Consider the following 26,242-nt stretch of genomic DNA (forward strand, 5'->3'; position numbering starts at 1 on the left):
TTCACAGTCACAGCCTTCAATGATCTAAGGATAGAACACCAAAAAGAAAGACCAATTCTAGGACTCTGCATTGGACATATATTAAATCAAGTTGGCTAAGTTGCTATACAATGGATTATTGAAGCTAAGGGGTGGGAGGAGGCCGTGGTAGAGACCTCATAACCTCCCAGAGAGGGGCTATCTCCCTTCAGTGTATGAAAGGGCAGCAGGATACTTCCAGAAGTTCACCTGAAGAAAAGTGGGATGGAATCTACCCTTCTTCTTAGCCTCAGTCGGAGCCCTGAATTACACGTGAATGAAGAGATGGATGAAGAGATGGTTTAATTATGTGAACTTTTAGTAGCCAGAATGTATTTTCAGAATATACTTGAGAGGCTGTGGTAGCTTCAGAAGTTCTATTTATTATAGGAGAAATCCAGTTGGAAGTAGCTTAGAGAACTTATCCGGAAGCCACATTTGCAAAGCAAACATGTCATTTAAGTCTAGATAGAATAATCTTTATCTGGTCTGGGGGTGCTAATGAAAATGGAGGGAAGAAGTAAAGACACTGCCTCAGTGCAAATGGCACTGAGGGTGGGTCCCAGGTCTAATTTATCTTTAAACTATGTACAATGCCTAGCAGGATGAGTAGTATAAGGCAAGTGTTCAAAATATTTGTTAAATGAATGACAAGAGTTTTTAGTTCCACGTCAAAGCGGTAAGTTCAAGCCTGAGTTTAATTCCCTCCTAAACCCACTGGCTTCCCTCTAGTCTCCTGACTAGTGACTATGCTCTTAATTTGGACCCAACTTGCATACTGTGCTTGTCACAACGAGGGCCAGGAAGAGACTGATAATGAACAACCAACAAAAATCTTTAAAAAAAGAGGAATTTAGTTGGAAAGAGAACAGGCTGGGTGGACACATCAGAGGAGGAGAGGCTGGAAGTCGGCGCAGAGTAGGAAGCGGACAATGGCCCGACCCCCACTGAGGAGTCACAGAGCACGAACACCCTGCCAGTCGAGTCCTAGGCACTCCACACCACCCATTTTTTTAAAAGTAGAGCTGTTCATTGTTGACGCTCCCATCAGTCTCATCTAATCCACCTGAACAGGAATAAAGAGGCTTCAAAGAGGAGTTAAGTACCAATATGCTTCTCAGAGAGAAGAGGGAAAGGTTGCAATCCCCGCAAATCACAGCCATATGAAAATGCCCTGCCTACCGGGGCTGTCACCTTGGCCTTTGCTGGTCATTTCTTTCACGTGGTTGCCTTTATAGGAAAATGCTCATTTGGGCACCGATTAAACATGTGGCTGACTGTACTTCTTTCTGGACAAGTGGGCATATCCCCCAACAAAGTAGATGTGGGTAGCATACCTCCTTGGTCAAGTCCGGCAAAATGAAATGTCCCTTTTTCTGAAAGTCCTCAGTATGTCATACCCACTATCTTGCTTTATTAAGATGGAAAGAACTTTCTCCTCTGTGTGTCCCATTCTTCCATTTATCAGAATTGGGATAGATTGTGCCTTTCCACTTAATTTGGACAATGAAATGAGTTTCATTTTTATTTATGGGCTTCAGAAATCTGTTTCCTTGCTGTTTTTCATGCCCCAGTTCCACCCTGTTGTGTTGGGATTTCCCGTCCTGCCAGGGCAATTAAACCAAAAACTCGGGGAAAAACATTTTTTCTTTACCAAACTCTTTTAAATCTAAAATAATACATAATCACCTCCATTTCAGGCCCAAAACATTTAAGGGGTGGGGTCTTTAAGTCTTCTTTTTGAGCATCCAACTCTTCAGATAAATTCTCTTGCTGCCATCGCCAAGTCTGCATTTGAATTCTAAAGGTTAGTTCAAAATTCATGGAAAGAATTCTTCAATTTTAGCTACTGTGTTTCCAGACCAGGTGTCAGGCATGTGAGAAGATAATACAGTGCCCGTGTGGCTGCAGGGCTTGAGGAACACCACACACCATGACCGCCTGAGCTCAGAGCAAGATGAGCCCCGAAACTTGGAGTAGAAGCAGTAGTTCCATGTTCTAGGCCAGATTTAAAAAACAAATGCCCAACCCAGTCACACAGGCCTACAACAGTAAAGGCGGGGTGGAGAGAGACAGCCCCATTTCTCAGTACTTTGCCACCCTCAGAGAAAGTCACTGCTGCTCTAGACACACAACCAAACAACAGGTTTCTATCTGATAAGACTGCATCCAATAGGGGCCAGTAGATCTGATCCAATCTAATAAAATTCATACATTAGGTTTAGATACAGTTAAGACCTGTTACACAAAATTCCAAGAAAAGAAACCAAATAAAACTATTTAGACAAAAACCCAGTAATCTGAATTCTGGTTAGTTCAAACACAGGCTAACCTGAAGTTTATTTTGATGCTTTCTCTGACTCAGTCACTTTAGCTGTACCTCTATCTATAGACATATGTATCACCTAATAGAAGCGGACAAAGAATTTTTAAATCTCACCCTACCGGGTTGTAAGCTACTTAAGACCAGGAACCACTGCTAGTTCCTTTTTGTCTAGTCTGTGGAAGGGGCTCCATGTCTGTTAGATTCATTTATCTGAAATTCTTTGCATGTGAGTTGAGCTAGCTGCTTCCATTGTCATGTCACTAATCACCAGGGTTGACCCAGATGCTCTGGCTGACTGTGAAGGTGTTCCCTCCCTCCCTCCACGTGGAGCCTGGGAAAAGACAAGCTAGAAAGCAAGAAATTGGAAGTGTGTCTTTTGCACGATGTTGACACGGCTGACACGAGTGTTTTGGTCCAGCTGGCAGGTATCTCCCTGGAGTGGAGATGGGTGGATCAGAATGTGATGAGACTGTCACCAACCATTAGGATCATCTACCTCCCTTTACAAACCACACAACCTTCTGGCTTCCAAGGTACTCGTCTAGTAGGGAGAGAAGAGCTAACGTGAGTATTCTCATTCATTTAGCAATTACTATTACCATGGAAAATTAATAAACTGACATTCTGATCTATATCCCAGTCTTCTGAACTTTTGTTAATGTGGGTCTATCCTCCTGAACCTGATGAATTATGATGAATCAAGTTCTGGGTCTGGCCGAGATGGGGTCTGAAACCCGAACTGTGCTAGCCACAGCAGGTGTATAGCATGGAACTTAGTGCCTCAGCAGCCAGCCTGCCCTTTAAAATATTTCTGATACTACACAACATCTCAGGAAGTACTTAATTCTACCTCAGGATACTGCATGCAAAAATGAGATATTTGCTAGAATAGCACTTTCTCTGTCTCACTGGACTGCTAAATTTTACTGAAGTAAAATTCTTCAAAGAACAAAATAGTGCTTGCAAAAAAAATTCCTTTCCTTAATGACTGAATGGAGATGAGCTTGAAGAGTTGAACCAACACAGAGACTCAAGGCCATTTCATAAAATTGTACAAGTTGCACACTGCAGAAGGGTACCATCAAAGAGGTGCCTTTCATATCATAGACATTACAGATTTTTGTATTTACTGACCAACAGTAGCAAGTGCAGTGAGGACAGGCTTTCTCTTCAGAACTGCATGAAGATACCAAACATGGCTAGCAGTAGCTCTGTGGAACCTCTGTGTAGTGAAAGCACAAGTGGCCAGAATCCTCTTTTATCGGCATGTGTGTGGGAAGGGTGTGTGTGTGTGTGTGTGTGTGTGTGTGTGTGTGTGTGTGTGTGTGTGTGTGTGTGTGTGTGTTGAACCTTGAACAAAATGAATTTAAACTACGCACGTCTACTTTTACTTGGATTTTTATCAATAAATAAATAGTATTTATAATTGGGTGTAAAAATGGAAAAATGTACGTAGTGCTCCATATGGTACCTGAGCCCGGAACACTGGCATTATTAGTACTATATCTAACCAACTGAGCTAACCAGCCACTATCTGGAGTACAGGATAAACCCTGAAATATGAGGGGAGCAGAAAGGTCGAGGCAGGAGACAGGAAATCTTTGCCCATTTGAAGTGTGTTCCTCCCAGCTCAGGCCTGATCCTCTTGCGGGCAGGTGTCCACCCTGGCAGGGACCAGTAGAGCAGCTAATTCACCCTCTAGTTGCTCTTTTCCCTGTTAGACCCCACAACCCTCCCAGATGCTACTTTGTTGCAGCTGAAGTTAAGCGACCCACTTTATAGACAGTAAGCTATTAGCAGCTAAGTTTTGAGGGAGTCAATAGTTCTACACGTATCTTCAACGGCATGGGGGGTCATTGCCCCTAACCCCTGCATTGCTCAAGGGTCAACTATGTAACCACCCCAGTGGTTCCTCCATGTGCACTCTCCCAATCATAGCCCCTCACTTCCCCCACAGCAACAGTGATCTCTTCTTTGCATTTTTAAAATCACTTTATCATCCATCTGTGCATCTCTAGAGGATATTGTTTAGTCTTGCCCATCTTAAAAAGTTCAGTATCATTTCATTCTTTTAATCTATAGAATTTTCCCTTCGCCCCTTTCATTTTACAAATTATCTGTTGAAAAACTCAGGCAATTTTATCTATAATTTCCCAGTGTCCTCATATTGCTGACTGCATATTCACATGAAGTTCAACAAGTTCTTATGTCTTCTGTATTTCCTACAAATTAGAAGCTTGGTCCACTTAACTTAGTCTGGATCAGACCCAGGTCACTTTAAAAGACTATAGGTGGTGTCCAGCCATACTAGAGGAGGCTTATAAAGTTTGATTGTCTCTCTTTTTGTAGTCTTAGCACTCCTGAAGCTAAAGATCTGTATCCAGCCATTGGGGTTTGCAAAATGATACTCTCTCACTTCTTTTTCATTCTGTAGCTAGAATAGTTTTTATCAGGCACTCTGCCCCTTATTTACTATTTGGAAACCCAATCGTAGAATTTGTATGAAAATCAGAGTAAGCACTTTATTCTTTCCCTTTACTTTCCACTTTTCAAGATAATGAATTGGTTCCCTATAATTCTCTGAAGGTAATCAATTCTTTTTAATATCATTATGAAATCATAGATTTAAACATATACATATGATGTGTTTCAATTCTTATCATTACTGAAGGTCAAACTATCCCATCTTTGGCGAATAGGAGGCTCTGAGTCCTTTTGACATAATCCTAGAAGTCTTTGATAGCTTCCTTGTTACCTAAGATGTTTCGCTTTATTTTGTAAATTTCCTCCCCAAACTTAATACTTCTCCAAGAAGCCCTAATTTCTTTTATGGAGAAATAGTATTTCAAAACCACGATCTGTGTGCTACATACACACTTTGTTGAATTAGAGACAGTTTCCAGGATTTATTAGGGGAATGAACTAGGAAATATTGATTCAAAGATAAAAACATCTCATAAATATATATTAATACTTTCTATTCAAATTCAGTATTACAGAGGTTTTACTTCACATTTCTCTGTAACATTGGAATCTCCTTTTTTCCATTCTGAGAATCCTGGTTCTTAAAAGCAGAGGGAATGATGACAATTACAACATCCCAATACTACTTGTTTTATCCCAAGTTATACAGCAACAGTCTCAGAAGGACAACACTAATATCACCACCATACGATTTTCAAAACCATTAAAATGTCTGGCATATGCTCTTCCTACTCCCCCCTATTTAAAAGAAAAATAGTTCTACTGCATCTATACTGTCAGAGCAAAAGAGCCTTCACACACATACTCTCTCCCCTTAGCCCTCCCATAGTCCTAGTTCAAATAGGAAACTATTTATGTAATGCTTAAATTTTTATATTGGTGCCTTTCTCATTCCTCCGGACACCCACATTCTCTACTAGAGCCCCGAGAAGGACTTGTGGGAACAACACTCCTGGAATATATGCATGCTGGTAACTGTTTATGCCCTTTAAAGTCAGCTTTGTTGGGTTTAAAAATCACCCTTTCTTTCCTTATTTTAAATATGTTGTTTCATTTCCTCCCCTCAGTAAAGCACTGCTGTTCAGAAGTGTAATGATAAAACTAACTTTTCTCCCTTTTAAGTCATGTACAATTTTCTCTAAGAAACACAAAGCATTTCTTTTTTCCTTTTCTTGTTGTTAGTAATAAATACTGTCAACATTCTCAGCTGCTCTTTCCATATGTAGCCTCAATTATTTTTCAAATTCTGGAAAGTTTTCTTCAGTTAGTTTTTACAGTTCAGTTGCCTTGTTCTGGTTTTCCCTGAAAATCGTTATGTCCGCTCTTATTTGCCTACTTCAATATTTGTCACTTTCCCTTGAATCCTTTTTATCTCTTCCTCTTTTTCTTAATTTTTCTGTTTTTAAAAGTTTCTGACTTTCAGTTTCTGGTTCCACATGTAAGGAGCTTGGAAGTCACCATTCCATCCTAACAGGAAAACTCTGAACAGAATGAAAAAACCACCACTCTTCCTGGATCTCTAAGAGAGGGCAGATGACTCAAGGCAAACCGTGGCCCCCAAGACTGAGAGACAACCGGTCAATACAGGGAGTCACAGCTTTACCGGAACAGACTCACAAATAGAAAATGCTGTGGTAGGAAAATGACCGATGCTGTGGTAGAAAGCCTGAACTGTAACTGACGAATTGATGGAGGTCCGGCGTGTACGAGTCTGAGAGTTAAAAACTTCAGGGGACTCAGTCATGACCCCCACAATATTGAGCAATTTACCTCTGGAGCTCGACTGGGTTCCCATGGTAAATACAAGAGAAAAATCCCCTCATGCTTCCAGCAAGGGACGGGGAAAGGAACCATATCTGAAATACGCCAGCGCACTCTGTTCTTCTCACCAAGACTTGCCCTCAGGGGAAGCCAGGTAACCAAAGCCTAACCCGTCGGGGTATTACCAGAGCCCAGCTAACCTGAAAGCAGGGAAGGAGCCGCCTCCAGCCACCTCTAGCCCAGCTAGCCTACCTAAGGGGGTTGAAAAGAATGGAGAAACTCCTGGAAAGGTCACAGTCCAGAGGCGTAATCTCACTAGGAGAGTGAGACCGAACCATGGGACTACGGAATGGTGCCTCTTCCCCGACGCCTCACCAGGACACTACTCAAGTCCTATTTACAGCAGGTCATTTACCTGGTACATCATCATGCCCAGCTATCAAGAAAAACTTACAAGGCATATCAAAAGGCAGGAAACACGATTTGAAGACACAGAGCAAGCACCAGAACTTGATATGACAGAATGATCAGATTGGGAATTAAAACAACTATGATTAATACAGTACGGGCTCTAACAGATAAAGTAGGCAGCATGCAAGGACAGATGGGCAATGTAAGGAGAGAGATGGAAATCCTAAGAAAAACGAAAAGAAATGCTAAAAGATTTTTTTTAAAAAACACTATGTCATAAATGAAGAATGTCTTCAATGGGCTTATTAGTAAACTAGACATGGATGAGCAAAGAATCTCTGATATATCAATAGAATCCTTAAAAACTGAAAAACAAAGAAAATAAAGATTGAAAAAAACAGACCAGAATATCCAAGGGCTGTGGGGCAAGTACAAAAGGTATTATATACATGTAGTGGGAATACCAGAAGGAGAAGCAAGGAGCGGAGCAGAAGAAATATTTGAAATAATAATGCCTGAGGATTTCCTTCCATAATAAAATTAATGTAGACATCAAACCACAGATCCAGGAACCTCAGAGAATAACAAGCAGGATAAATGCAAAAACAAACAAAACAGTATATACACCTATGCATACCATCGTAAACTACAGAAAATCAAACATAGAGGAAAAAATTCTGAAAGACTCCTATGGAGGAACAAAGATAAGAATCACATCCAACTTCTCAGAAACCATGTAAGCAAGAAGGAAGTGGAATAAAATATTCAAAATGTTGAAAGAATAAAACCACCAACCTCAAACTTTGTACCCTTAGAAATTAACATCCAAAAGTGAAGGAGAAACAAACACTTTTCAGACAAAAATTGAGAGAAATTGTTGCCAGTAGACCTGCCTTGGAACAAATTTTCAGAGTTCTTCAGAGAGAAAGGAAAATAATACAGGCTAGGCAACTCAGATCCATATAAATTAATAAAGAGCATCAAAGAATGAATAAGTGAAGGTAAAATAAAAACTGTTTTCTTACTCTTAATTGATCTGACAGTTTATTCAAAATAATGCCACAATGTATTCAATTATGCATACTTATTTATATATCATATATATGTGTATTACTTATTTATACACACACAGAAGGATAGCAATGATATGGGGACAGAGAATTAGGATTATTTTGTTACTGCAAGGTGCTCACACTATCATGAATTGACACAGTGTTATCTGAAAGTGGACTTGGATTAACTGTAAATGTGTATTGTAACTTCTAGGTCAATCACTAAAATAGGTTTTTAAAAAAAGTATAACCAATATGCTAAGGAGAGAAATTCAAATCACATAAAATTAGGCTCATTAAAACCACAAAAGGCAGAAAAAAATCAAAGACAAAAATAGGAACAAAGAAGAAACAGAAAAAGTAATGAATACGGTAAATATGAATCCAATTATATCAGTAACTACTTAGAATGTAAATAGTCTAAATATACCAATTAAAAGACAGATTGGCAGAGTCAATCACAAAACAAGAACCAACTATACACTGTCTACAAAAAACCCACTTAAACATAAGGACACATATATATTAAAATTAAGTGGATAGACGATAAAGGCTTGTCGTCCAAAATATATAAAGAGCTCACACGCCTCAACAAACAAAAAACAAATAATACAATTACAAAATGGGCAGAGGAACTGAACAGACAGTTCTCCAAAAAAGAAATTCAGATGGCCAACAGACACATGAAAAGATGCTCCACATCGCTAATTATCAGAGAAATGCAAATTAAAACTACAATGAGATATCACCTCACACCAGTAAGGATGGCTGCCATCCAAAAGACAAACAACAACAAATGTTGGCGAGGCTGTGGAGAAAGGGGAACCCTCCTACACTGCTGGTGGGAATGTAAATTAGTTCAACCATTGTGGAAAGCAGTATGGAGGTTCATCAAAATGCTCAAAACAGACCTACCATTTGACCCAGGAATTCCAATCCTGGGAATTTACCCTAAGAACGCAGCAATCAAGTTTGAGAAAGACAGATGCACCCCCATGTTTATCGCAGCACTATTTACAATAGCCAAGAATTGGAAGCAACCTAAATGTCCATCAACAGATGAATGGGTAAAGAAGATGTGGTACATATACACAATGGAATACTACTCAGCCATAAGAAGAGGGCAAATCCTACCATTTGCAGCAACATGGATGGAGCTGGAGGGTATTATGCTCAGTGAAATAAGCCAGGCGGAGAAAGAGAAATACCAAATGATTTCACTCATCTGAGGAGTATAGGAACAAAGGAAAAACTGAAGGAACAAAACAGCAGCGGAATTACAGAACCCAAAAATGGACTAACAGGTACCAAAGGGAAAGGGACTGGGGAGGATGGGTGGGCAGGGAGGGATGGGGGGGGAAGAAGAAGGGGAGTATTAAGATTAGCATGTATGGGGGAGGGAGAAAGGGGAGGGCTGTACATCACAGAGAAGACAAGTAGTGATTCTACAACATTTTGCTATGCTGATGACTGTAAAGTGACTGTAAAGTGGTTTATAGGGGGGACCAGGTATAGGGGAGAGCCTAGTAAACATAATATTCTTCATGTAAGTGTAGATTAAAGATAACAAAAAAAAAAAGAAAGAAAGAAAGAGAAGGGGGATTACTCCCTGATAGGATAAAACTAACTGTAAATCAATGATTAATACATGCTTTAAATATCCTTAATTTTGATCACTTAAAGGGTGTCAGATGATCAGCTATGGAGGTACACTTTTCTGATAATATTCCTTTCTCTTAAAAGACCGGTTCCTGTGTGGTGACCTCCAATGAGTTCTACACAATGGTATAAAGAGCATATCAAAGTGTGGGCAAAGGGTCTGTTTGTGTTTATACAGAGGATCAAAGCCTAATTTGGCTACCCAGAAAATGAACTAAGATACGATATGAAGAAGAACTTCCAACATCAGCACTCTCTGTAAGAGTCATACCAGAAGATGATCATCAAAAAACCTCAACAAAGATCCAAGCGATGCTGCAGTTGTAGCTGCATCCATCCCACTGGTTCCTGGACTTGCCATTGGAATGAAGAAGGAGATATCTAAGCTGGCCTGTGCTTTCAGTAAAACAACAAATTTGACTGGATCTATACTGTTGGAACTCAACCAAGAACTAAGAGAAGTGCAAGTTGTAGCGCTCCAAAATCTTACAACTACAGACTATCTACTGTTAAAAGAACATATGGGATGTGAACAGTTCCCAGGAATGGGTTGTTTTAATTTGTCTGATTTCTCTCAGACTGTTCAAGTACAGTTGGACAATATCCATCATATCATAGACAAATTTTTACAAATACCTAGGGTGCCTAACTGGTTTTCTTGGCTTCACTGGAGATGGCTGGTAATTATAGATCTGCTTTGGTTATGTAACTTGTATTCCTATTATGTTAATGTGTGTGCACAATTTAATTAGCAGTTTGAAACCTATACATGCTTAAGTTACTCTACAAGAAGATACGTCAAAGAAATAATCAATCCTCCCATGTTTTCTTCCGTCTGCTACCTCTATAGCTTTTCTTCTTCCTTCCTAATTACAACCCTTAAATAGAATTCATGCCTCATATCGAATTTACTGAGTGTCATAATTACTCCAAGTGGTAAAGATACCTCAAGACAAATGCTGGGCATAGAAGCCACAGGGCATAAATCTGCAGAGAAGTAAAAAGCTAACCTTTTCAAACAATATGGCTTCTCTCTCACTTACCAACTTTACATCTCCCTGTATGGCCCCGGAAGATGACTGGTTAGCCAGAGACAGGTAAGATTCCTCAAGGGAGGAACAACCTAAGACAGGCACAGTCACAGGGGGGCCATCAGGTGAGAAATTGGGGATCAACAGTGGTAAGGCTTAGAATCTCACCCCCCCCTGTTTTGAGAGAAATCTTCTGCATCCGTGGATGTTTTAAGGCCCTTGTCTAGCTTGGATTAACACATAGTCTACAGGCACACACCTGATCATCTACATTTGCTCTCTTACAACACTAAACTATGTTTTCTACCTTTATCTTGCATCTACCTACCTCTTCAGCATTTTATTAAAAATAAAAAAAATAATAATAATAAAGGGAGAAATGTGGGATCCACATATAACTCAAGTATAAAAATCAAACAAATATTCATATTTGACCTGATTGTTTATAGTTCATGATGCGTGATCAAAACTGAAAGTTTCTGTGATGACTGCCCTTGTACTGGTCACCATGTAAGAACTTATTCACTATGTAAGAATTTGTTCACCATGTAAGAACTTGTTCGTTATGCTTCAGAAGATTGGAGACTGACGAGAATTAGGCTTGGGGTTGATTAATGATTGTGCATTGAGCATTGACTCCCCTATACAGAATTTTATTGTTGTTAACAACCATTTGATCAATAAGTATGAGAGATGCCCTCTCAAAAAAAAAAAATTAAGTGAACAGAGAAAAAAATACCATGCTAACACTCATTCAAAGAAATAAGGAGTAGCTGTAATAATGTCAGCAGAGCAGACCTCCAAGCAAGGAAAGTTAACAGGGATAAAGAAAGGCATTACATAATGATAAAATGTTAAATTCTCTAAGAAGACATAATAGTCCTTAATGTGTGTGTGCCTAACAACAGTGTCAAACTATGTGTGCCAAAAACTAATAGAATTGCAAAGAAAAATAGGTAAATCCACTAACATAGTTGGTGAAGTCAACACCTTCTCAGAAATAAAATCAGCAGGCAGAAAATCAGTAAGGATATAGTTGAACTCAACACCACCACCAATCAACTGGATATAATGGGCATCTGTAACTATGTCATCCAACAGCGGAATATACATTCATGTCAAGCTCACATAGAACATTTACCAGGATAGACCACATTCTGAGCAATTCAACACATCTAAACAAATTTAAAGGAATAGAAATTATACAATGTCTGCTTTCAAACCACACTGTGATGAAACCAGAAATGAATAACAGAAAGGTAACTGGAAAATTCCAAAAACAGTAGAGATTAAACAAATAAGCAAGCAAACAGAAAACACTTCCAAGTAACACATGGGTCAAAGAGGGCATCTCAAAAGAAATTTTAAAATATTTCTAACTAGATGAAAACAAAATCAAAATTTGTGAGATGCAGCACAAGTGCTTACAGAGAAATTTATAGCATTGAATTCATGTATTAGAAAAGAAGATCAAAGATTAGTCATCTAAGTTTCTATCTTGTGGAACTAGAAAAAGAACAACTTAAATTCAAAGTAAGCAGAAATAATAAAATAATAAAAATCAGAACAGAAATCAATAGAATTGAAAACAGGAAAACAAGAGAAAGAAGCTGAAAAAACCAAAAGCTGATTCTTTGAAAACATCAATAAAATCTATATGCCTCTCACTAGGCTAACTAGGAAAAAAAGAGAGGGGACAAGAATTACTAATATTAGAAATCAAAGAGGGGATATTAGGGATATTACTACAGATCTTATGGACATTAAAATGATAATGGAGGCCTATGAACAACTCTACACCTAGAAATTTGATAACCTAGATGAAATGGACCAATTCCTTGAAGATGCTATTTGCCAAAACACACAAGAAGTCTGAATAGGCCTAAAGCTATTAAAGAAATTGAATGAATAATTAATAACTTTCCAAAACAGAAAGTACCAGGTCCAGATGTGTTCACTGGTGAATTCTACCAAACATCTAGGAAGAAATTGTGCCAATTTTAACAGTCTCTTTCAGAAGATAGAAGTAGAGGGAATATCCAACTCATTTTATGAAGCCAACATATCCCAACAGTAAAACCAGACAAAGATATTACAAGAGTTAGAGCAGTGTTTTTCACAAGCATAGATGCAAAATTTCTCAACAAAATATTAGCAAGCAAATTCAACAATGTATAAAAAGAATTATACACCACAACCAAGTGGGATTTACTTCAGGTATACAAGGCTGGTTCAACATTCAAAAATCAATTAATGAATACATCACATCAATAGGCTAAAAAAGAAAAATCACGTGATCATATCAGTAAATGCAAAAAAAGCATTTAACAAAATTCAACCCCCATTCATGATAAAAACTCTCAATGAAATAGGACTAAAGAGAGCCTCCTTAGCTTGAAAAGAAACATTTACCAAAAAAACCCTATGACTAACCTCATTCTTAATGGTGTGAAACTGGAAGCTTTCCCACTACAATCAGTTACCAGGCAAGCATGTCTCCTCTCATCACACCTTTTCAACATCATTCTAGAAGTTCTGGTGAATGCTATAATACACAAAATGGAAACAAAAGTAATGTAGATTGGAAAGGAGAAAATAAAAACTATTCGTTTGTAGATGACACAATCATCTACGTAGAAAACCCAAAAGACTCAACAAAAAACTCTTGTAACTAATAAGTGATTATAGCAAAGCTGCAGGATACAATTTCCTATATACCAGCAATGAATAATGCAATTTAAAATTAAAAAACTACAATACCATTTAGATGAGCACCCCCAAAAAAGGAAATATTTAGGTATAAATCAATTCAAAAAAAAAGATAAGATCTATACCTTGCCTAAACTTACGAAAGGAAAACTACAAAACTCTGATGAATGATATCAAAGAACTGAATAAATGGAGAGATGTTCCATGTTCATGGGTAGGCAGACAAAACTGTCAAGATGTCATTATTCCCACCTTAATCTATAGATTCAATAAATACCAATCAGAATTTCAGCAAGTTATTTTGTGGATTATCAATGAAATGATTGTAAAGTTTATTTGGAAAGGCAAAAGACCCAGAATTAGTCAGCACAATACTGAAGAAAAAAGACCAAGTTAGACACCTGACACCACCCAACTTGAAGACTTACAATAAAGCTACAGTAGCCTAGACAGTATAGTAATGGCACAAGAATAGACAAATAGATGAAGGGAACAGAATAAAAAATCCAGGAGTAGAACCATATAAATACCACTAATTGATATTTAATGAAGGAGCCATGTCAATATAATGAAGAAAAGATAAGTCTTTTAAACAAGTGGTGCTGGAACTAGACATCTGTTAGCAAAAAACAATTTTAAAAAATGAATTTACACACAGACGATACATCCTTCCCAAAAATCAACTCAAAATGGATCACAGATCTAAATGTAAAATGCAAAACTACAAAACTCCTAGAAGTTAACATAGAAAAACCTAGATGGATTTTCATATGGCAGTGACTTTTTTAGACATAACACCAAAAGTACAATTCATGAAATTAAGTAATTGATAAGCTGTATATCATTAAAATTTTAAACTTCTGCTCTGTGAATGTCAAGAGAATGAGAAGACAAGTCACCGACTTGGAGAAAATATTTCAAAAGATTTATCTGATAAAAGACTGTTCACCAAAATACACACAGAACTCTTAAAACTCAACAGTAAGAAAATGAATATCCCAATTCAAAAATGGTCCAAAGATCTTAACAAGCATCTCACCAGAAAAACATATACAGATGACAAATAAGCATATGAAAAGATGAAAAGATGTGCTGCATCATATGTCACAAGGGATAGGTAATTAAAATAAGATATCATTACACACCTATTAGAATGGCCAAAATCTGGAACATTGCCACCACCAAATTATGGCAAGAAGGTGGAGCACTAGGAACTTTGAATCATTGCTTGTAAGAATGAAAAATAGTACAGTCACTTCTGAAGACAGTTTGACATTTTCTTACCAAGCTGAACATACTCTTACCATACAATCCAGTGATCATGCTCCTTGGAATTTACCCAAACGAGTTGAGAACTATGCCCACACAAGTCTGAATGCAGATGTTTACAGCAGTTTTATTAATAATTACCAAAACTTGGAAGCAACCAAGATATCCTTGAGTAGGTGAATGGATAAACTGTAGTATATCCAGACAATAGATTATTGTTTAGTGCTAAAAAGAAATGAACTATCAAGCCATTTAGACATGGAAGAACCTTAAATGCATATTACTAACTGAAAGATATCAATCTGAAAAGGCTCCATAATGTATCATTCCAACTACCGGACCTCCTGGAAAAAGCAAAACTATGGAGACAGTAAAATGTTCAGTGGTTGCCCAGTGTTAGGGGGTGGGGGTGGGTAAGATGAACAGATAGCACACAAAGGGTTTGAGCAATGAAGACACTCTTTACACCATGATGGATACATGTGATTATACATTTGTCCAAACAGGTACAATGGCAGAACACACATCATCAGGTGAACTGTAATGCAAACTATGGACCTTGGATGACTATAATGTGCCAAAGTAGGTTCATCAATAGTAACAAATGTACAATTCTGATGGGGTATTGATAATGTTGGTGGCTATGCATGTGGGGGGGCAAAGGGCATTTGGAAAATTTCTGTACCTTCCCCTCAATTTTGCTGTGAACCTAAAACTGCTCTAGAAGCTTTAATATTTTTTTCTTTTTATTTTATGTTTCTCTTATGGCATTATCTGATTTTGTTCATTCACTCTTTTGTCCAAGTTTAGTCTTCATTTCTGAAATAAATTTTTCTTTTATTTTCCATTCTTTCCTGAGTTGTCTCCTTATTTCTGAGTTTCCTAATTATGATGTGTTCTTTCATGTCTTAGGTAATTTTCTTAATGTCTTTCAGTTCACTTTTTTTTTGTATCATTAATCTACAATTACATTAGGAACATTATGTTTACTAGACTCCCCCCATCACCAAGTTACCCCCCCAAAACCCCATTACAGTCACTGTCCATCAGCGTAGTAAGATGCTGTAGAATCACTACTTGTCTTCTCTGTGTTGCACAGCCCTCCCCGTGCCCCCCCACCACATTATACATGCTAATCCTAATGCCCCCTTTCTTTTTCCCTGCCCTTATCCCTCCCTTCCCACCCATCCTCCCCAGTCCCTTTCCCTTTGGTAACTGTTAGTCCATTCTTGGGTTCTGTGAGTCGGCTGCTGTTTTCTTCCTTCAGTTTTTCTTTGTTCTTATACTCTACATATGAGTGAAATCATTTGGTACTTGTCTTTCTCCACCTGGCTTATTTCACTGAGTGTAATACCCTCTAGCTCCATCCATGTTGTTGCAAATGGTAGGATTTGTTTTCTTCTTATGGCTGAATAATAGTCCATTGTGTATATGTACCACATCTTCTTTATCCATTCATCTACTGATGGACACTTAGGTTGCTTCCATTTCTTGGCTATTGTAAATAGTGCTGGATAAACATAGGGGTGCATCTGTCTTTTTCAAACTGGACTGCTGCATTCTTAGGGTAAATTCCTAGAAGTGGGATTCCTGGGTCAAATGGTATTTCTATTTTGAGCATTTTGAGGAACCTCCATACTGCTTTCCACAATGGTTGAACTAATTTACATTCCCACCAGCAGTGTAGGAGGGTTCCCCTTTCTCCACAGCCTCGCCAACATTTGTTGTTGTTTGTCTTTTGGATGGTGGTGATCCTTACTGGTGTGAGGTGATATCTCATTGTGGTTTTAATTTGCATTTCTCTGATGACTAGCGATGTGGAGCATCTTTTCATGTGTTTCAGTTCATTTTGAAACCATAAATAAGTTTTGACCTGTTTTGTGGGCATTTATTTCCAGAATGCTTTCATGTGAGGATATTATTCAATTCCTAATTCTTTTTCTTATAATAACTTGCATGGGTCTTGACTCTTTTCTGTTGTGGGTTTTTATGTGACATAAGTTTTCCTAAATTATGAGAATGAAGCAAGTTAAAAAAATCTCTTACTTCACAGAGCTCCCTCTTCTGTTGTTTTTAAGTGCTTTAAAAAAAAAAACAGTATGACATCTTGCTGTCTTGAGATTTCCTGGCTGCTCCTCCTTCCTTTGAACTGGCCCTTTCTCTTGTCCCTAACCCTGCTCAATTTTGATTCTGTTCTCAGCCATTTGCTCGTCAGTGTAGGGCTCTGTACTGGAAGACAGTTCTGGCAGTTCAATTTTGAGAGTTCAATTTTGAGAGTTCAAAGGGCCAGCGCCTTTAATCCCTCTTATTGCAAGCTCTGTGCATTTACCAGGTGTTAGAGCAGGCAAAACGCCTTCACTTTCAGCTGCTATTCTCAAATTAGTCTACTGAGTTTCCTAAACAACACCAGGTGGCTATTTGGGGTTCTCCTGCTGGCAAATTCACTCAGAAGCTACACAATGGCTTCTTTTTGTCAAATGAATGTCCATCTCATGCAAGTCTTATGGTTATTGGTATTTTGTTCCCAAATGCTTTCATTTGGGGATTCATGGCATCACCTAATTATGCTACAAATGCTCAGGATTTTTTATTTTGCTATCGGGTTGCCCTGCGGGCTCTTCTGTGGCATTATGCGGGTAGCAAGTTACCGCCATTACCACTGCCATTTTCCCGAGATCATCATCATCTTTTAATTTCAGCTAATATTTGCTCTGTACTTCCTGATTCCTTCCTTCAGCGGGTCACAGGAGGAACCTGGTCTCAGTTTGTAAAGAACCCCTGTATTTTATATATATTTGTGTGTGTTTGTGTGTGGGAAACATGTGAAAAGGGGGACAACGGTGAATAGAGGTTGCCAATTAGGGGCAGACTTGCAGAAAGGTCAAAGACACTGTTGCCGCCCTTTGGAATTTACAACTGAGGACCCCACCACAGCTGTTCATTGAGGCCGAACTCCAACTACCTGGCTTCCAGTCACAGCTCTTACTGGCTTGCCACGCCAACTGAGGCTGGCCAACCTCTTGGGATAGTTTCTCCACTTGTATAACACAGAACGCATAACTTGCCCTGTCCGACTGCACAGGTTACAGGGGGAAAAGGAAGTAATGGAAGCGCATGTATTCTGGTCGCCCACAACCTGCATCCTGGGGATAGGAACCATGTGTTCATCTGTCTCTACCCCTCAGTGCCTCCAACAGTGCTTGGTACCTTCTGAGCAGTCAGGGCCTGCACCGTGAAAAAAGGGCTAACAGCCCTATTACAGGATAATTAATTTAAAAAGCTCGTCAGCCTCATCAAATCAATGATGACAAGAATTAACATGCCCATGTTTGGGGGTTGGAGAGGCTAGCCTCAAAAAAGACCCTTCACATCAAAGAAATGGCCTTCACTCCAAAAGTCAACCATCAGAAGGCACGGAAGAGCCGAGTTTTTAAAATGCATTTTTTATTATTCAGCCTTCAGCAGAAATGTCACCTTTCTAAAGCAAGCTGTTATCATGCACTCTCTGTGCCAAGCAGGCGCCTCTGAGGAGCAGGATTTTATCTCAACATTTTTAGTGATTTGTGTTTCTCTTTCAAGGAGCTCCATGCCTTAAGGCACCTGAGACACTAGCAGCACAAGAAGGTAAGGGTACGCGAGGCGCAGACTCCAACAGCATGAAACAGGAGTTTTTGCAAAACAGGTCCAGGATCAGCATCAAAGCTATAATCAGCCGCCACCCTGCCCAGTAATTCATGTCCTCGCGCTGCAGCTCATTGTTTTCTGGTGGGTTCCTTGGTTGAAACCATATTCTCAAAGAAACTCCATTTTGTGACAGGGCCCCCATCAGCAGGCTCAGCCACATGACAGGCCTAGAAGCAGCCAGCACAACTGCCGGCGACGCTTGCCAATAAGCCAGATGCTGCCACATATTGGCATCTGGGTCCTGGAATAGCAACCATGTTCTCAGTCTGGCTAGGGATTCTGACCCCAGCTATCGAAGGAGACAAAGGGAGGGAAGAAAGAGACAGAGCAAGGGGAGGGAGGGCAGACTGGGAAAGAGTCTCTTGGTAATTTCTCTACCATGGATTTAGAGCTTCCGCAACAAAAGACTCACTGGAAAGCTGTACCAGTGCTGCAGTGGGAGGGAGAGGTAGAGATGGGAGCATTCTAAACCCAGCGAGCTACTCTGGCACCTGGGGAATGGGGGCGGTGGCTTCAAAAGGAGACAGCTGCAGCAGGCAGCCACTGCTCTCGGCTCCTGTCCTGCACGCCATGACAGCCCGCAGTGGAGATAAGCTACTGGGTACGGCTTCAATCTGCAGCAGAGGGACACAGAGTGGCAATATCAGGGTGGCTGCGGCTTTCTGCTTGCTGGGCGCCAACATTTACCAGTGCCAGGGAGGCCAACTAAACGGTGAGGATGAGACCCAGACTGGGATCCACAGGGGATCTTACAATCAAGAAAGGTGTGATCGGGGATGTTTTGATCAGAGGAAAAGGATGCAGGCAAAAGGAAGCCCAGTGCCTCCGGGTGACTTCTGATGCCAAGGCGACACCAGCCTGAGTGAGCCTTCAGGTCCTGCTGGGGTCATTTAGGTGGAGGTGTGGCCCAGGAGGGACATGCTGAACTGCAGTAAGGTTAGGATTTGACGTGAGAGGTGAGAGAACAAAAAGCAGGCAGCAGTTCTTCTCTCTCAATATGCCAAATTCTATGCAGCTCCTTTACCCATGCCATGTCCATTAAACATTGCTCAGGGCCTGTCATTTGAAAGACAGATTATAGAAGTCAGAGAATAAGACACATATCACAGCCAACCCTTGTACAACACAGGGGTTAAGAGTACAGAAGAAAGTTCATGTGTAACTTCTGACTCCCCAAAACCATTACTAATAGCCTACTGTTGACCAGAAGCCTTACCAATAACAGAAACAAAATAACACACATTTTGTACGTTATATGTATTATATACTATATTTGTACAATTAAAAAAAGCTAGAGAAAGGAAGTGGTTTTTCAAATTGCTCCAAATCTCCAAAAATGTTTCCAATATATTTATTGGAAAAAAGCCATGTATTAAGTGGACCCACACAATTCAAACCCATATCGTTCAAGGGTCAACAGTACATGGTGGAAAGAGTCCAGGGCTCCTGTAGTCAGAGGGGCTGGGGAAACAGACCCAGAAGTCACTTAGCAGCTGAAGAGTTGACTTTCCAGGCGTCTCTCTGCTCACCAGAAGCTGTATTCCCTAACGAGACCACCTGGATGTTCCCCTGTTCATAATCGGCAGTGGGGTATGGGGAGAGGCGGGCATTAGTGGAACCTCTGCCTATCATTGGAAAAAATTGTGCAAAGCACGCCCTCTTGATGATGGTTTAGGCAACAGTGTCATTTTTTAAACAGGAGGACACATGAGGCTGAGTCCAGGCACAGCAAGAGCATGGAGGCAGATGAAGCCACTGCTGACCCTGAAATGCCACCTACTGAAAACACAAAATTATCTGAACATTTTGCAGATGCTCATGAGGGGTCAAATATATATCTGGTCAAAATATGCTTTATTAGTAATCACATCTAATAATCTTAGCAGCTTATAAACAATAGAGCCTTAAATTGAAAAAGAAGAAGATAATGGGCCACTCACATTCCCTTCGCTGCCACACATATACTCACACATTTAACATTCAGCAAACATCTAACACATTTCACTTTACTCCTGCCATGCTTGATGCCCATTTTCCAAAAGGCAAAAAAAAAAAACAAGTCTTCCGAGAAAGTATCCCCAGCTGAGTCCCTCAGCTAAAAAGAATATGGAGCAGCGATACTACACTTCAGAATCTGATGAGAATATTCAGGGGTCTTTCCCAAACTTGTTTTAGATTCTTTACATTCAGATTCTGAACAGCGCAGAGACTGAATACTAAATTCCCACTGTGGCCCTGCTTCACAGGGAGCAAAAATCCAACAATATACAAGTAATCAAAAGAAGTGTAATTAGAATTTGATGTTTATTCTATCTATTTCTAAAATGGATTTGAGATAACAGAAGCTATCTATAAAGGGTGAGTTATTTGAATTTAGAGAACTGTGACAGAAGTGGCTGAGTCTCTTGGGGAACTGAATCACTCCCCGCCACATGCTCCTTCCTTGTGCCTGCCTCCTCTGATTTTTTCTTTATCCAATTGGCTATTTCTTGTGCCTTTTCCCTTCCTCCTCGTCCTCATTATCAACCTTTTCTTGTCACTTCTGGTGATTCTCACTGATGTAAGAACTTCCTGGGCCAGCCTCCTGGGAAATATGCTAAGTGTCTCAAATGGGAAACCCTTCAAATGTCTTCAAATTCAAAATACTATCACAAGGAAATAGGCTTATGATCATACAAGGCAGATGTGACAAGCTGGTGTTCAACTAAGCCAGTGGGTCTCATTTAATCGTGCATCAGAGTCGTCTGGGAGGACTTGTTAAAGCAGATTGCTGTGCCTCCAGAGTTCAGATTGAGTAGATTTGGGATAGCGTAGGAGATTCTGCATTTCTAACCAGGTCCCAGGTGATGCTGATGTTGATGGTCTGGGGATCAACTTTTTCTTTTTTTCATTTTCTCAAATTTTTTTTTATTTGGAAATCATTTCAAATGTAAAGAAGAGAAAAAAATCCCCTATTCCCTTGACCCAGATTGGGGCCACTTTTTGAGAACCACTGAGCTAATCTAAATTTTATGTCCAGGGTCTGGTACAAAGAGAGCAATCACCCAGCAGATGTCATGTCTCCTAAGAGCAAGAGTGGAACAGTATCTAAACTACCTAAGTAGAAAGCAAACCAACTATTTAAGAGCAAAAGGTGGGAAGGAGTGCCACAAAATGATGACAGTCAGGACCCAAGAGTTTTAAGCTCTGAATAATATTATCATCAACCAGTGGGAGAAGGTGTATCAGCTGATTGTCTCTCTGGTGATTCCTGGGGGGTGATTTTACAAACACCGAATCTATGATCTCCTAGTATAACTGGCTTTAGGAAAAAAGGAAAGCAATTATTGATGGAAACTCTTCTCTGTACACAGAGACACGGACAAGAGGATGACCACGCACCCCTCCTTTTTATTCCACACCTTAACTCAGACTTTCTCTCTTGCCCGACGTCTGCAGTAACTCCTAACCCATCTCTCTGCCTGCATTGACTCTCTTCCCAATTTATTCTCCATTCTAATCCTAAAATTATCATCTATAGCAGGATACAACAATGTCAGCTAAGAATCCTCAACAGTTTCCTACAGCCGAGAGAATGAAATCCAAATGCCTCAGCAAGGCACTTAATCTGGCCCCAACCAACCATCCAGATTCACGTTCCTATAAACCAGCCAAAACAGAAATATGCACAGGTTTACATTTCCTCAAACCCCTGTCTCGGTGCATAACTGGTTTTTGGGTTTTGGGGTTTTTTGTTCCCCTGGAAACTTTCCTTCTCCCAAAACAAAATCCTTAAAAGAAAGTTCTTATGTTTAAAAATACTGTTCATACTTGAAGGTGCTGTTCCAATACTTGGCAGCTTTCCTGCAGCTTCTCACATCTCTCCTTTGTATGCTCACCATACTGTGCGTGAACCTCAGAACACTTACAACATTCTGCCCTACTTATTACGTACGCTTTCTTCCCACGGGGTTTTTATAAGGTCCTTGAGGACAGGCACCGTGTCTTTTGTTCCGTGACCAAGAAGTACACAACAGGGGAGGAGAGCAGATGAAGAGAAGACAGAGAGGAAGAAGAGAAGAAGTGAGAAAACAATAGGAGAGCATGATGAGGGGACAGCTCAGTTTTAAAGATTCTTAGTCATTCAGAATCCTTTCGCTGAAGACAAAGCCTTCAAACATGCAGCACATTGTCCTTCCAAAACAATCAGACACTGAGTAGCTGTACATATTTTCTTTTGTTTTGCCAACACTACACCTTCCTTTCTTCTTGTTTTCTATCCACGCTGCTATTGAGTCAGTTTTACGTGTATCTCATCTCCCACCTGATAAGCACAACGGCCCTCGGCAGTCAGTACTTCGGCATTAAAAGAGACTCAGATCTCTCCCCACCGGTCTACCCCTTTGACATTTGCCCCTTTCCGTGGGGTTGGTCCAACTCCTGCCTTGTGGATCACCTTTGGTAGGAATCTGATCAATATTAGAGAGTTACCTCCAATATGAAATTTTTCCTCCAATATGAAATTTTTTTTGAGTATTTACAAAAGAAGCATGCCAGCAACTCTAAGTATGACCAAAAGCTGGATCATCTGCCATTCTTCCTTACCACAATCAGTAAAAGGTATTCCCGTCCAAAAGAAATCTCAGCGGCTCTTCACAGACACTCATGCCCTCCTCCTTTGCTACCAGCACCCGCCAGCTGTCTTCAAGCAGATGGAGACAGAGCTGACTCCGGTAAGCATGGCACTCAATCCCTTCCAAAAAGGCAGCGGAGCATCTCTTTTCCTGAGGTAATAGGAATAGTTTCAGTTTCTGCCTAACTCTTCCTGGGGGAAAAACAAAGAATTGCACTTGAAACTAGCTCAACAAAGCAGGCTCCCTATCGCTCCAGAGACCTGGGCCGCCGCGCCTCAAGTGCCTTGCTTCATTTCCCTAGACCACGTCACTCAAGTCACTTTCTCTCTTATATCTCCACAAGTTTCTTCTGCCTCTGTTTCTCTGAGATGAGATACCTGGACCAAGGGAGGAGGCCACGTGATAGACACAAAAAATGCAAAGCCGTACTATCTATGTACCACCACTATCGTCAGTCTTCCAAAAAGGGAGCTTGTTCTCCGTCTCCCATTTATTTTCCTTGAGAGAGTAAGTAATGCCGAGTCACAAAATCTGTAGTATTCTGCTCCCCATTTCTCTACTATAAATTATGTTTATAGTTTATTAGGAAACAGCTGACTTCAGTTTTTGCCATTTAGTTAACCCTTCAACATAAGGACAATATGAAATCCTTAAAATGAGCTGAATAGACATCAAATACTCAGAAGTCCAAATTACTTAGATTGGTAGAGGTCAATGTTCTGCATTAAATAGGAACAGAAAGTCTCAATTTTGTATTCTGATTATGCATGCCGAATAGCTGAGTAAAAAACAAATAAAATATGATAGATGAGGGCACTTGGGGTAGGAATACCACCCCAGTTACTGAGGAAGGTCTAGGAGTGAGCAAATGTAGGTGTGTCCTGACCCCCTTTCAACTCTATGTACTTCTATTTGGACCTTTAACTCTCCTTCGCCACTGTGGAGCTGACTGAGAAATAACCTTTTAATATTTCATTCTATTTATAATTTTTATAGCCACATAGCCACTAAGCACATGCTTCTGAATGGGTATTTACCAGAAAAATAATTATAAGAAAACAATGAAGTACCAATTTAAGATTGTCATTACCCTTGTCTTTCTACAATGTTGGTTTATCAAATTAGTTCACTCTAAAAGATGAAGTCCATTATATGCTTACGGGGCTTAAAACTCGGCCACCTTTTCACTCCATAAGTGAAGGAACAAGTCTAGAATACTGTTACTTGGTTTAGGTTAAAAGGCTAGTTTGTTACATAGGACCAGAACACCACCAAGACCTTCCATTATATTTCACAATCCTCAAAGAGAGAGCTTGAAAGACAGGCTTCATTACCAGAGCATTTAGATATACCAGAGGTTAAATCAACTACTCTAGGAAGAAAGATAATCCGTTTTATGCCTTGGCCTTTGCTATAAAGTAATCCCTAAGTGAGTCCAATAAAGATGCTATAAGGCCCCTGAGAGGCAAAGAGCCCTTCAGTGCTATCATCTGATTTCTTTCTGTTTGGATTCATATATTATGACAAGTGAATTCAACCAAGGCACACAACATGAAGGGTCCTAATATACTGTTATTGGTCATAACATGAATATTATTAATAAATTTTATACTGTTCAGTATATACATTATATGAAAGCAAAACTCAATCTTGGTTCAGAATGACACCGATATAAGACAGAAGAAGCCAGAGGGTCAAAACATAACAGGAATAGGAGCTGCTAAAAAATGTTCAAAAGACAGGTTTAAATATGCTATCAAGAGTTCAGTTACTATAACAAATAAGTAAAAAGGCCTATATCTCAAAAAATACTACCTTATATAATAGTAAAGTTGCTAAAAGGATGGCATTCTTTTATACTCTTAGGGAGTTTAACATCTGTAAAATAGAAATGGTAGACTTTCATATCATAAGATAGGTCGCACTACACAATAAAATTATTGGCAACTTGTTGGAAAAACTCTCATAAAGAGCACGGAAAAACAATAGTCAATGACATTGGTAATTTCACATAAAATATAAAAATCAAGTGAGAGCAGGAACTCAAACAGATGTTTGTACATCAATGTTCATAACAACACTATTCACAACAGCCAGAAGGTAGACCCAAATGTACACTGACAGATAAATGACTAAGCAAAATGTGGTATATACATACAATGGAATATTATTCAGTCTTAAAAAGGAGTGAAATTCTGGTATATGCCACAGCTGGATGAACCTTAAAACATTATGCTAAGTGAAATGAGCTGGAAACAAAAGAATAGATACTTCATGACTCCACTTCTACAAGAGACCTAGAAGAGTCAAATTCATAGAGGCAGAAAGTAGAATAGTGGTTACTCGGGGCCAGAGGAATGGGAGGTTGTTTAATGGGTACAGAGTTTCAGTTTGGGATGATGAAGTTCTAAGATGCATAGTGGTGAAGGTTCAATAAAAATACAAATGTACTTAATGCCACTGAATTGTATACTTAAAAGTGGTTAAAATGGTAAATTCATGTTATGTATATTTTACCACAATAAAAAAATCAAATAAGAAATACTAAGTGGCAAGTTCCTTTATGATTTTGACCCACATGACATATGCTCAAAACAGACCACCAACGAAAGTATCACCCACAGCATTAGCTATACTAACAACATTTCTAATATACATCATCAAATAAAAGCAGACCTCAGCTCATTACCCCAAAGCCATTTATCCTGTGTGTCGATTACTAAAATAATTCATGTCCACCATGATTGTGAAGGATGTACTTAAATGAAGAGCAAATTCCAATCAAACATACAAAGAGAGAGAAAAATTGAAACAATGGAATTATGTCAACACATTGAAACAGCAACCATCTGTTGACATTACTGTCCTCTGAATCCAAGGGATCAAAATCATGCGGTGGGGTTAGGGGCTTCACCTTCGTTGTGAAGTCCTGCTTTCATGTCAAAGGGCACTTCTGGAAGGAAGCTCTGTAACAGCCAGTTCTAAGCACTTACAGATTTCCTACTAGTCCTACACAGGAAGTCATTCTTGTGTCTCACCTGCATGAGTTCCTGTTAGGCGGCCAGAGGGCTAGTAAGCTGAAATCCAGTTCCAGGGAGTGATGTCAACTTGATTGAGCTATGATCCTGGTGACCTGCTCCCCATCCTGGTGTTGTTACAGTCCTTCAGCTGGGGTTCAGCTTACAAGGGGACCAAAAGGAAAAAGGGGGAGTAAGACAGTAGAAA

The 26,242-nt window shown here is 39.7% G+C and overlaps 1 protein-coding gene across 2 annotated transcripts in view; it reads right to left on the reverse strand.

Annotated features, from left to right (window-relative positions):
* RPS6KC1 (ribosomal protein S6 kinase C1) overlaps window positions 1–26,242 on the reverse strand; it is a 388,511-nt gene that overhangs the window by 161,532 nt on the left and 200,737 nt on the right. The window contains exon 15 of one of the 2 annotated variants that reach the window (XR_012122859.1): window positions 26,056–26,196. Coding sequence is in view for 1 of the 2 variants with exons in the window: in XM_073216955.1 (XP_073073056.1) it covers window positions 26,182–26,196 (15 nt within the window). In the remaining variant the exon portion in view is untranslated. Of the gene's footprint in view, window positions 1–25,562; window positions 26,197–26,242 lie in introns of those variants that run through there. The other variant, XM_073216955.1, reaches the window with a different exon arrangement.

Source organism: Manis javanica, chromosome 11 (genome assembly GCF_040802235.1).
Source record: "Manis javanica isolate MJ-LG chromosome 11, MJ_LKY, whole genome shotgun sequence".
NCBI lineage: Eukaryota > Metazoa > Chordata > Mammalia > Pholidota > Manidae > Manis > Manis javanica.